We start from the raw sequence: 13507 nt of genomic DNA, 5'->3' as shown, positions 1-13507 counted from the left end.
TTTGGTGAATTGTTTATTTATATCCTTGGTCTGTATTTCTATTGAGGTTTTACTTTTTTCTTGTTAATATATAATTTTTTTTCTATATTGAATGTATTAAACATCTATTTTATATTGCAAATGTGTTTTTTTTTTTTAAGTTTGCCAATGGCCTTTTGCTTTTATCTATAGTGATTTTGCTGATAGAAATGGCAACTTTAAAAACTGTATGTATGTATGTATGTATTTTCAGAGAGAGAGAGAGGGAGGGAGCATGCATGCGTGCACACACGAGCTGGGGAAGGGCAGAGAGAGAGGGAGAGAGAGAATCCCAAGGAGGCTCTGGGCTGTCAGTGCAAAACCCTGTGTGAGGCTTGATCTCACAAACTGTGAGATAAAGACTTGAGCCAAAATCAAGAGTCAGACACTTAACTGACAGCCACCCAGGTGCCCCTGAAATGGTAATTTTTTTTAGTAGACTGTAGATTTTTTTTCCTTTATGAATTCTGAATTTACCTGTATTTGCTATCCCTAAGACTTTAAAATATATTATATATATTTTATATTATTTACATTATATATTTATATCTATATCTCTATGTATGTTTATATATATATATATATATATGTATGTATGTATGTATATATGTATCTTCTAGGATTTAAAGGTTTTCAAGTTTTTTTGAGAGAGAACATGAGTAGGGGAGAGGGGCAGAGGGAGGGAGAGAATCTTAAGCAGGCTCCATGCTTAAGTGTAGAACCTCAATGCGGGCTCAATCCCATGACTCTGGGATCATGACCTGAGCTGAAACCAAGAGTTGGACGCTTAACTGACCTAGCCCCCCCAAGCACCCCTAAAGCTTTTCAAATTTTGTATTTGAATATCTAATCCATTTGGAAATATTTTTGGTATAGTGTTTTATAGGGGAAAAAACTGAATTTTTCCCCAACTGTTTAGTTACCTAAATATTATTTAAAAAGTAATCCATTCTTTTCCTACAGACTTGAAGTGATACCTTTATCATATATTCAAGTCGCATATGTGTATGGGTCTCTTTCTAAATACTTTCTTTTGTTCCATTAAGCTACCAGACTTTTAATTATTGAATATCTATAATGGCCATGTTCTTCCATTATTTGTTTAAGATTTTTTTTTCTGCTCACATTCATACTTTATAAATGATACATCAAATTCTACCAACTATTCCGCTGACATATTTATTGGCATTTGCTGTAAATATCCAAATTACTTTGGGAAGCATCATCTTCTTTTCAATATTATGTTACTTTGTTCAGTATGTATTCAAGTTCCTCAGTAAAGTTTTGTGACTGTTTTGGTTCGGTCTACATGTTTATTATTGAGTTCGTTCCCAAATGTTTTAGAGAAATCACGTTTCTCACAGCTGTTTGCTGTCCTCCCACCAGGTTCTGACCACATCCGTGAGAAAGATGGACTCTGGGCTGTCCTTGCTTGGCTCTCCATTCTAGCCACCCGCAAACAGAGTGTGGAGGACATTCTTAAAGATCACTGGCAAAAGTATGGCCGGAATTTCTTCACCAGGTAAGTCACAGCCTGGCTGGAGTACAGAGGTAGGGTGGGGAAGTGGGTGGAGAGAATTCTCATGTGTACAAATTTTTTCCTGTCTCAAGTGATAATAAAACCCTAGTTCATCCAGCCTCTGCAAATTGAAGGACTTTAAAATAATTCAGTCAGGGTCCAAAGAAATTATATCTTTTATGTTAGCCATAAAGAATGAGACTTAAAAAATTTAATTAACATATTCAAAAGAATGTTTTCTAAGCCTTTTATTTATTTTTTTTTTCAACGTTTTTTATTTATTTTTGGGACAGAGAGAGACAGAGCATGAACGGGGGAGGGGCAGAGAGAGAGGGAGACACAGAATCGGAAACAGGCTCCAGGCTCCGAGCCATCAGCCCAGAGCCCGACGCGGGGCTCGAACTCACGGGCCGCGAGATCGTGACCTGGCTGAAGTCGGACGCTCAACCGACTGCGCCACCCAGGCGCCCCTCTAAGCCTTTTAAATGTACCTGCAGGTATGGGGTGCCTGGGTGGCTCAGACAGTTGAGCGTCTGACTCTTGATTTTGGCTCAGGTCATGATCCCAGTGTTATAGGATCGAGGCCTGTGTCAGGCTGTGTGCTGAGTGTGGAGCCTGCTTAAGTTTCTCTTTCTCCCCCTCTGCCTCTCTCCCCTACTCATGCATGCTCTCTCTCTCGCTAAAGAGTTTTTAAAAATTTTTAAAAATTAAAAAAAATTTTAAATGTACCTGCAGGTAGACATGATAATTGCATTGAATTTGAATTCAGAAGAACGGATTAGAATTTTATTTCTGCCCCTTAGTGCAATGGGAAGTCACTTAGCCTCTCTCTAACAGAAAACTGTACTCATTTCTTTCGTTTGTAGAAATGGAAATAACAGTCTGCCATTGAGTAGGTTAAATGAAATAGGAGTCAGAAAGTGTTTTATAAACTCTGGGGCACTCAAAGTATGGAAACTTTATTTTTCTGAAATTATGGAAACAATTATGCCTAGTCTAAATCAACTTTTCTGACTCATTAAAATAGGTCCCCAAAGGTTGCATACCTGTCAATACTTCTTTCATTGATTCAATAAATATTGACTGTGTACCTACTTTCCTCCAGGCACTGGGGATTCAGCAGTGAACAAAATACTTTGAATACTTAGTAATTCCTCTTTGCCATGCACACTTCTGTTTTTAAAAAGCATTAATTTTTTTTTTTTTTTGAGTAGTGCTTTTCACTAATTCCAATTTGCCTTCCCCTGGTAAGTGTAAAAATCTAACAAAATTTTTCCTAGAATTTCTCATATTTCCTACATAGGAAATACGAGAAAAAGGAGAGTAGATGAATTGTTTATGTAAGAAATGCAAAGATGTAGTTTCTTTGGACCTCACTTGCCTTTTCTATAAAATAGGTGAGTTAAATTGGAGAATTTAAAAAATATGTCATGGATTGAATAGTCCACGATCTCTGGATAGTCAGTAAGAATTTAACCTTAAGCAATTCAGCGTCCTTAATCAGAATCCCTTTATCAACTTTGGAGAAGTTCATTGCTGTCTTCCTAAAGTTATTTGTTTGAGGAAGGTATAAGCAATAGCTGTCACGTGGTTTTGGAACAGTACCTGGAAACCAAGGCAAGAATCTCTACTTTCTAACAACCAGAAAAACGTGGTAATTCAGAATGGCAGTCATGAACTCTCTAGAGCCTAGAGTGTCATGTAGACAGGACCATCTCTGTTTTTGCTCTTCATGGTATCACCAAACACCTCACTTGTAGTGACACTGTCAATACGCTTTGAGTTTTTTTTTAATGTTTATTTATTTTTGAGAAAAACAGAGTACAAGCAGGGGAAGGGCAGAGAAAAAGGCAGACACAGAATCCAAAGCAGGCTCCAGGCTCTGAGCTGTCAGCACAGAGCCCGATGCAGGGCTCGAACCTATGAACTGCAAGATCATGACTTGAGCCAAAGTTGGACACTTAATGGCCTGAGCCACCCGGGTGCCCCTGTAAATATGCTTTGAATAAATAAATGGATGAGTTAACAAGTGAATAGTAGCCAGAGTGGAATAAGATTAGGAATAAGATTAGTGGAATAAGAATAGTAGCCAGAGTGGAATAAGAATTAATCTTCTTTGTTTGGAGAAGGAAGGGGTCACTCTTGAACCAGTTAAAAGTCTCCATCTAAAAACCATTTTAACATATTTTTATCAATGTCAAATAATTGCTATATAAGTATTTCAAATAAAGTCCCTAGAACCTACATTTATGGTTAATTAAGACTCCACTGTACCCTCATTTATTTAACAAAAGTGCCAGGTGCCTCAGCTGCATTGTTTCGTATCAGCCTCAAAGCAGTTCTTGATAAGGCAACTGAGATTCTCAGGGATGAAGCAACTTGCCCATAGCTGTACAGTTAGTAACCGATAGGGGCTAGATTCATCGCATGCTCTATGGCCAAAGCCCAGATTCTTTCCATTATACCCCTCTGTGCCTAGGATTTATAGAACACTTCCCCCAAACGCCCAAAGGTCACAGATGTAAAGCACAAACACCTGGCTGTAATTTCTTGCTGTTTATCATTTTAACTAGGGGAAAGAGCTGACTTCAAGATTAAGGAGACTCTTGTCCTTGATTCATAGAATCTGGAGCCAGAACAGGTTGGCCTTAATTCCCCAGTATTTCTCATGTCTCAGAGGTGTCATCTTACACATATCATATTTGTTTCACTATCACAAATAAATATAGACTCTGCTGTCTTGAGCCTCTAAAAAATAACTCTCTCAAGAGGGTGTGTGCTACTAGGTCAAGAAAATCCACCTGTAAGAGTCTTTAACCTCATAAGAAAGAAGTCCAGAACAATTCTTGGAGTAATAGTAACAGTTATAGAATTTCTTTTGTGATTTTTTTTTTTTTTTTTTTTTTTGCTTTGACCCTTTTGTGTCCACACCAGGCCTCCTCTGTGGGGATGAAGCCAAAGCACTTTGGACCAGAATCCACCTTCACTGAAAGGACAGAGGTGTTTCAGATGTAAAGAGTTAGGGTTTGACTCCTTCCATCTGGTCAGTGAAAACTTGGCCTTACTTTAGGAAGCTCCTGTGGAGACTGGAACTCTCCTTGGCCAAAATCTCAGCAGCCTCAGGCAGGTCCCAGACTGGGAGCTGGCCCAGCATTTATCCCAAAGAAGCTCTAGGAGTTTGGAAGGGAAGTGCCTGAGTCATATGCTCCTTGATGCAGAGTTCTCTAGAGATAACATTGCATTTAATTCTACCTCCTCAGGATGTGGTGATTAAATGTTAGATAGAATCTCTCAAAAGCCTTTCTTTGAAGCTTCTGAGAGCTTATTCTGTACAAAAGCCAAGATGGGAGTCTTCTGCTTATTCAGAAGCTCCTAACCCTTTCCTGAAATCCTGCAAAGCCTTCCTTTCATCCCCGACCTGCTCCCTCCCCAGAGACGAACAAGGTCAGCCTTTTGCCAGCTTCTTCTGAAGTTAGGTGGTTTTGGGGGGACAGCCAAACAAATGATGAAGAAAGTGGTAATCTACTTAGTGTGATCTGAAGTCAGTCTGGGGCCCCGCCTTTGTGACTTCTTGCAGGTATGACTATGAGGAGGTGGAAGCTGAGGGTGCCAACAAAATGATGAAGGACTTGGAGGCCCTGATATCCGATCGCTCCTTCGTGGGGAAACAGTTCCCAGTGGGTGATAAAGTTTACACTGTGGAGAAAATTGACAACTTTGAATACAGTGACCCAGTGGATGGAAGCATTTCAAGGAATCAGGTAGGAGCAGATTTATGTGAATTGGGGGAGAGGCCTCAGAGCCTCATCTATGAAATCTCACGAGAAAAAGGAAAAAAGCCCCTCGATCATTTCTCCTTTGCTGCCTTGTTTTCCTGGGTTTGACAGTTCTCTGCTGGGTCACACACAACATGCAAACATATTCGTAGGGAAATGGGTTTTGCCCTGGTTCTATGCGCTTCCCTATGCCCTCCTCCTGGGATTCTTAGCCTCAGCTCCAGAGGGATTTTTACAGCCTCCAGAATCCCACGTAAGGCATTGTGTTGAAGGCGTGTGCAGAAAGAAGCTCTAGAATCTAAAGGTGAAAAGGTGAACAACTGTCTTAGGTATCAATCCCTTTTTCTCTCAAGAGATGATAGCACAATGCCAGCCGCAAGAGTGTCGTTATCATAGACGTTCCTATGGTATGTTCTAGTTTCTAAAAAAAGAAGAAAAAAAAATGACGAGGCATTCCAGACTTAGAAATGTTAACTATTACTACCCATAGCATGTGACACGCAGCCAACCCTAACACAGCAGTGCTCATCGAGATAATCACAGTTGAGAGCCTGGGCTGTGTCTGGATGGAGACAGAGCTGTTAGGGTTTCCCTCAGTGGGTGCCAGGGACCCAAGGCTGCAGGCTAGGTCAGCCCTTCTCAAGGCTTCTCACAAACACTTAGGGCCTGGGGTCCTGTTTCCTCTGGTTCTACTATTGTCACAGGATGGACTTCCCACTAATAATTGAGAAGCAGAGATAATAAAGGAGGTGAACATTCTGTTACAGCTCCCCAGTTTGCTTTTTCCTGACAGACCCAGATGTTTGGCCTGGTCCTTGTCAAGGCATCTGACAGGTTTGAAGGAGATGCACTGCAGGATTGATTTAGTGCCTTTCTGGAGAGCAGATAGTGGATGGGTGGATGGAGCATGGTCACAGTGGCCCTCAGTGCCAGGAGTCTCCCATCCTCAAAATATGAGCACAGTGGGCTTTCTTCCCTATGCCTTTTTAGCCCCTGTGAGAACTCTGGGTCCAGTATGGGAGAATGACAGGCTCACAAAGACTAGAGAGTTCTCAGATAGCTGTCTTGCCAAACCTTCCTACCTCTCGCCACAGAGGATCTACCCGAGTCTTCAACCTCAGGTCCCCTGAAGCAAGAAGATTGTTGAGGACGAGAGACACTGCCAGGGCAGGGAAAGAGGGCAGCAGGGGGTCAGGGACTTGGCTCTGGCATGGCGCCAACATGGACCGGGCTTTGAGTCCTCAGTCATGGGTGGGGAGATTGATCACAGGATCCTGCTTGATAGGTTGGGAGGAGCTGGCTTCTGCCATCTGGGCCTCCTGTTCTCTCTTTGAGATTCTCCATCAGTATTTTGCAAAGAGTTCTTCCTCTCATCTGTCTGGAATCTCATCTGCTCTGGTTTCAGCCCATTCTGTCCATGTTTTCCTCCTGATCTGGGGATCAGATTTCTGCATCTAGTGGCTTATTTGTTTACTTATTTATCAGGCTTCAAACTGGAATGGTTAGTCCATAAATTACAGGGAAGTGGAGAGAGGTGGGGAGGGCAGGCCTGTGTCATCCAGCATCCCTGCGCCCCAGGTCAGATCTCCCACTGACCCTGGGAATGCTTCTACCCCCCACCCCTGATGAGCTCAGCCCCCTTTGGCTGGATGCAGTGACAGGCTGACCAAGGCAGACTCACGGGGCTTAGCTGCTGCCATTTATCAAGAATCTAATCCTCCAATTGATCACGAATGGGTGAAATTAGATCTCCAAAATGAACCCCTTGTAATTTGCCAGCCTTCAGTTTCCCTTCCAGCATGTGGGGAAGACATCTCTGCTTTTCTTCTCCAGGGCTTGCGGCTCATTTTTGCAGATGGTTCTCGCATCATCTTTCGACTGAGCGGCACTGGGAGTGCAGGGGCCACCGTTCGACTATATATCGACAGCTATGAGAAGGACATTGCCAAGATCTACCAGGACCCCCAGGTAATGCCCAAGCCTTGTGCCCAGGCTACTTCTTTCTGTTGGAGGGAATGATAGAGGTTGCGCTGAGTCTGTGTCATCACAACCCATTTCTCAAATGACCAAACACGTGTGCTCACTTTTCTCCATGTCTCCTTCAGTACATCCTAACAGCAGTCCTAGCTAACAGTTACGTCAGTACTTTCTATTTGCCATGCTCTGTTCTAAACCCATTACCCAACTGGATTGATTCATTTAAGTCTCAAATGAGGTAGACGCTATTATTACCCCTACTACAGATAAAGAAACAGGCAGAGAAAGGTTAAGTGGCAGTTAATAGGGTTACATGCCCAGTAAGCAGCAGATTCAGGACAACTAATCTTCAAATCAGCCCCTCCTCCAATGTTCTGATCTGTCACTGGTCATTTGCCACTTTGCTTGGTCTCATTGCCTGTTCTGGCAGAGCACACGCTAGGTGGTGGGGCAGACAGTTTCATGACACAGAAATAAAGGTCTTTATGGAAGAACCTGCAGACTTGCAGCCTGGTGGTTTGGGCTCCCAGCCCTACCTGAAGAGTCTCCAGAAGTATGTCAGAGTGAGGAGGGACTCTGGGGCCAGGGGTGGGGCAGAGAACTTGGAGGACAGCCACCCAAGGGGAGGAGCCAAGCGGGGGCGGGGGGGCACTGGCACACAGGGGACTTTCACCTCATTTGTTCCTCATGCACTGGTCTTGACAAATGCTCCCCCAACCAGAGTTCCATAGCCAAAATTTTTAGGAAGTGCTGTGGTACATTAAGCCCTTCCTTACATAATACACAGTGTGCCTTAAGGGCTCTGAGAAAGCTTATGGTGAAGACACCTGTTTAAGTGGCATCTCACCATGCTTATTTTTCCACAAAGCCTTTTTTCCTCTGACACCTAATTAAAATCCTAGGAAGCTCATTTGGAAAACCTTGGCATAGCGGTTTTAAGCATAAGTTTTGGAGTTAGAAAGATCTTGTTTTAAATTCAGTTCCTGCCGCCTGAGTAGCTGTGTGTCTGTGGGCAAGTTATTTCAGTGCTCTGAGCTTTGGTTTCCTGGTAGAATCCTACCTGCCTCATAGGGTCATTATAGTGATTTAAGGAGGTAAGGGATGCAAAATTATAAATACTGTGCCTGGCACATAGGATCAGCTTTTGAGAAACCGTGGCTCTGATAGTTGTTGTTATTACAAAAGGAGGGAGGTGAGAGGATGCTTCACTTTTATATTTTTTACAGTGGCCAGACTCCAGTTTCAATCACTGCCAGATCTCTGTTGTGCTATAGGTATCCCTAAAACTTAACAGAGGCAATGGTGTCTGTATTGTAGACCCACAGAATGACAGAGCAAAAGGAAAGGAAGAAGGAAATTGTTTTCTTTGTCTTAATACCTGACACATGGTCGGTACAAAGAATGAATGAAAGATCAGTTTCTTTGAACCATAGTCTTCAGGGGGTAGGAGGGAAGTGGGAGGGAGGTGGGAGGCTCTGAAGGGTATAAGGTGCTCACAATACCTAGGTGTACCACTATTCCAGCCAGGAGATGCCTTCCTTAATCTGGAGCTGCTGGGCATCAGCCTCAACACTTTGTGGGACTGTGGGAGCCCCAGGGGGAATGGCAAGTAGTGTGGTCAGCATGTGAAGTTGCTTCTGTTGCCTTCACCCAGGAATAATGAGTTGGTGGAAATTAAGATTAGGGAAAGCAACAGTAGGCAGTAGGAAATGAACTACTGTTGGCTCTGCCCTTGAGTCATTTGATGAAATCGCTTCATCTTTTTGGATATCAGTTTCCTCATCTGTAAAATGGGCAGTTTAGCTAGATAAATATATTTTTTAATTTAAAAAATATTGAATAATATTTATATTTATAAATAATATTTATAAGATATTTATATTATTCTGTAACAGTAAAATTCTCTTCTCCCTCTGCCACCCCCCCCCCCCCCACAAGTGAGAGGTAGATGGGAGGGTAGTGTTGTTGCATTTTGAAAAGATCTCTTTGGGTACAGTGTAGGAAACAAATTAGAGGATGCAGAAATGGAAGCAGAAGCACCATTGTTCCAGGTAAGAAAGAGAACATTGATTTAGAAAGATCTGTGGCCCTGGGAGAGGTGGAGAGAAATGGTGGCCATTGAAAGATACTTAGAAGGTAAAAGTCACATAGGCTTCCTGATAGATTGGAGAAGGGGAATGTGGGAGAAGAAGGGGTCAAGAGTAACTCTTAGCTGTTCATTGGCTTTATTTGATGGACTGTGGTGTTAAGTCATTGAGATAGGGATGCTGGAAGCAGGTTTTAGGGGAAAGACACATCTTTGTGCTTAGACTTGCAGAGTCTTTGGGATGTGGGAGTAGGGAGTAGGCCGTCAGACTTGTGGGTCTTGGAGGTAATCTGAGGGCTGGAGCTATGGATCTGTGTCTAGAGAAAGTAATGGAAAAGGTTCTCCTTGTGTCTCCCTCAGGTCATGTTGGCTCCCCTTATTTCCATTGCTCTGAAGGTGTCCCAACTCCAAGAAAGGACGGGACGTACTGCACCCACTGTTATCACCTAAGAAGACAGGCCAGATGCGGTACGTCCCTCCACCCCGGACCCTCCATCAGACCTTCATCTGATTGAAGAGCACGGACAGAAGCAAAGCGTATTCACCCAGGCTTTTTAGGATTCGTTTTTTCCACTAACCAGTTGTTGATGAATGGCACATTAGTGCGACACTGCCATTTGTGGGAAAGAGGAAAAGAGGACCCAGGGGCTTATGCTAATGCCACCTCCTTTTTGTGCCCTTAGGCCCTGCTGCTGTGTGGGTATTTGTCTCCCTAGCACCAGCTTCTGTTGACTACAATGTGAGATGGAGGTTGAGCATCAGCTAGTGAGGCCATTTCTCATCCTTAGGATGTACCAACGACAGGACACTGCAGCTTTTGTTCTCTTCCGTGAATTCTTTCCCCATTAACTGTTTACATGTGATCCAGCAAAATGCAATTTCTGGTGCCTTCTCTCCAGTCAGTTCTTTCCTCAGAGTGAGACGTACTTGTCTACAGATTTCTGCCGTGGTTTGCAACATAGTCCCAGTCACACAAATATTTTGGGATATTAAAGCAAAATAAGCTACTCTTTCTTGATGTCTTTTTTTTTCTTAACAGCAAAATGCTCTTTCAATTTCAGAAAGAAAATAGATCTCTTTTTAAAAATTTGTTTAAAGTTTTTTTTTTTAATGTTTGTTTATTTTTGAGAGACGGACAGAATGCCAACGGGGGAGGGGCAGAGACAGAGGGAGACACAGAATCCGAAGCAGGCTCCAGGCTCTGAGCTGTCAGCACAGAGCCCGAGGCAGGTCTCGAACTCACAAGCTGCGAGATCATGACCTGAGCCAAAGTCGGACGCTCAACTGACTGAGCCACCCAGGTGCCCCAATAGATTTCTTTTTTAAAGGAAGGTGTTGTATTTTGTTTTGATGTCCTAGCTAGAAAACAAAATATTCTGTGTGCTATATTTGAAATCCTTGAAATGCTCGAAAACTGGAATTTCAGATCTTAGCAGGGTCAACTGAGCCCCGGATCCATCGGAAGTGGGTAAAATAAACTTGACATGGTTAATTTGGATGAAGGAAAGCAAAATTTTCAGGAGATCTTGAATTTTTTTTTTTTAACGTTTTATTTATTTTTGAGACAGGGAGAGACAGAGCATAAAGAGGGGAACGTCAGAGAGAGGGAGACACAAAATCCGAAACAGGCTCCAGGCTCTGAGCTGTCAGCACAGAGCCTGATTTGAGGCTTGAACTCACGGACCGAGAGATCACGACCTGAGGTGAAGTCGGCCGCTCAACCAACTGAGCCACCCAGGCTCCCCTTCAGGAGATCTTAAATAGCAAAGCACTGCCGTGTGCTTTATGGTGTTGAGATGCCGTAATGCCTATTGAGGGGCTAGAAGTAGAGCTCTCAGAATACGTCAGTAGGATTACTGGCATTTGGCTGGATATTTTAAGCCCACTGGCATCTTCCTCATCTTAAAACACATATATTTAATCCATAAGTAAAATGTGATAGTTAAAAGCATAGGCTTGGGAGCCAGCAGACCTGAGTTTGAATCCCACTGGAGACTTTGAGTCACTTTTGAATATCATTCTCTGTATCTTTAAAATTAGGATGAAGGGGCGCCTGGCTGGCTCAGTTGGTAGAGTTGCGACTTTTGATCTCAGTGTGGTGAGTTTAAGCTGTACATTGGGCGTCGAACCTACTTAAAAAAATTATTAAAAAAAAAATTGTTGAGGGGCGCCTGGGTGGTGCAGTCGGTTAAGTGTCCGACTTCAGCCAGGTCACGATCTCGTGGTCCGTGAGTTCGAGCCCCGCGTCAGGCTCTGGGCTGATGGCTCGGAGCCTGGAGCCTGTTTCCGATTCTGTGTCTCCCTCTCTCTCTGCCCCTCCCCCGTTCATGCTCTGTCTCTCTCTGTCCCAAAAATAAATAAAAAACGTTGAAAAAAAAATTAAAAAAAAAAATTGTTGAGATGAAAGTAGTTCCAACTTTATAGGGTCATTGAGAACATTCAGTGAGTGGACCTGGGAAAAGCAGTGGGCACTTTATCTAGTTCATGGTAAGTTGTCCAGCAAGTGGGAACTGGGATTACGCTTATACTATTGTTTCTAGATTATCAAGTATCAGAAAAACAGAAGTCGTAACACTAATACTTGTGATGCATTTATGCTTTGCAGGGCATTTCCACAAAGTCACCTTACCATACAGACTATTCCAGAGAGGCAGCCCAGCTCTGCACCCCTCCCTGACCCAGAGTGGACTCCCCCTGTTCCAGGTGACAGGGTCTCCATCTGGGGTGAGATTTCCAGTGTTGCCATTTAGCAACAGGGTCTAGTCCAGCAGATGGAACTGAGCTTTCACCCAGATGTGAGGAAGAGGAGTATTTGTCGAACAAATGCCAGCCATTATTCTGAGTGTTTTGTGTATATTTTTTTACATGCTGCCAATCACTCTATGAGGTAGATGCTCTGGATATCCCCATTTTACAGATGAAGTCTAGTTACTTGCCCAATGTCCACTGCTGGATGGCAGTGACATGCCCCCAGTCCGTGAAGCTCAGCCCTGCCTGGTTTGCCAGTGTTTTGTATTGCCCCTTCTATTGACTCACTGCTTCTAACAGGTGAAAGAAAGGTTTTTTGCACTTGCACAAATGCCCCTGTATTTTATTTATTAAAGGGTCATACCGTGAGCGTTCAGAGCCAGAAAGTTCGTTTTGCCATTGTTGTCTTCGCCCTCCCTTTGGCCCTGGGATCTTGATACTTGGGTATATTAGTCAGCCAGGAGATATGTATTGACCCACATTGAGTGTGGGAAGGGAGGAATGTGTGACACACAGTTGCTACGCTCCAGCTGCCTGTGAGACTAGCAAAGGGAATGAAGTCAGCACCAAGTAGAAGACTGAACAGGATAAATGCCTTACGAGTTGTGTAGGCAATACCTGATGTTAGACTCCAGATTTTCTGAGCACCTGTTCAGTTTCAGATGTTGGGCTACAAGCTTTCCAGTAACCCTGCAAGCAAGACGTTATTATTCCGGTTCTAGAATTCAGATAACTGAAGCAGAACAGAAGCTCAAGTCATTTGCCCCTGGTTTCCAGCTACATGTGATGGAAGTGGAATTTTGACCGGGAATCTCATTTACTTTCCATGACCTTTTTTCTGCCTCTCCATCTGTTGAATCAGCTGCAGACACTCCCAGGTCTGGGCCCCTAGAATGGCTTTATAAATTTCCTCCTCATCCCTGATCATAATTCAGCTGTTTTCCCTGACCCCACGTGGCTATGGGTTTGGGAGTTAAAAGCTCAGGGGAGGAAGAAGGAGGTGACTGGAGCCATGGAGCAGTGGGGGTGAGCATGGGTGAGGGCCACCTTTCCTCCCTCTGTGGCTTCCAGAGAGACACCCCAACACATGTGCCCACCAGGAATGCTGGGGGATGGGACCCTGAGAGGCTGGCCAGCGGCCTGCTGCCAAGCTTCCCCACCTGCCAGGATTGATGTGGTCTGTGAGTCAGGCCTTTTTTCTCTGGGGTGTGGTGAGGATTACAGTGAGAAAATTGGGTTGGAACTGTTTGGGGCTGAACTCTGAAATTTCACTTTCCCCCTCCCTCTTGACATTTCTGCTTTCACTTTGGAGAAGCAGATTTCAGGTCAGGGATGTTCCCCAGGTCCAGAAAATGGCCAGGCATACAGGGGATGGGCCTTGCC

General features: G+C 43.7%; 1 protein-coding gene across 3 annotated transcripts in view; it reads left to right on the top strand.

Annotated features, from left to right (window-relative positions):
- The window catches only part of PGM1 (phosphoglucomutase 1), a 65166-nt gene extending 52673 nt beyond the window's left edge, over positions 1-12493 (top strand). For 2 of the 3 annotated variants that reach the window (XM_019449030.2, XM_019449028.2), the window contains exons 8-11: positions 1405-1540; positions 5115-5298; positions 7147-7281; positions 9737-10386. In XM_019449030.2, coding sequence (XP_019304575.1) covers positions 1405-1540; positions 5115-5298; positions 7147-7281; positions 9737-9826 — 545 coding nt within the window. In that variant the 3' untranslated portion in view covers positions 9827-10386. Of the gene's footprint in view, positions 1-1404; positions 1541-5114; positions 5299-7146; positions 7282-9736; positions 10387-11981 lie in introns of those variants that run through there. The other variant, XM_019449029.2, reaches the window with a different exon arrangement.
- Positions 12494-13507: the final 1014 nt, after the last annotated feature.

The sequence above is a fragment of the Panthera pardus genome, unplaced genomic scaffold, assembly GCF_024362965.1.
Source record: "Panthera pardus isolate Hobbes unplaced genomic scaffold, ASM2436296v1 HiC_scaffold_11, whole genome shotgun sequence".
NCBI lineage: Eukaryota > Metazoa > Chordata > Mammalia > Carnivora > Felidae > Panthera > Panthera pardus.
The sequence above is the reverse complement of the archived record's forward strand: the minus strand, read 5'-3'. Positions and strand labels throughout refer to the sequence as shown.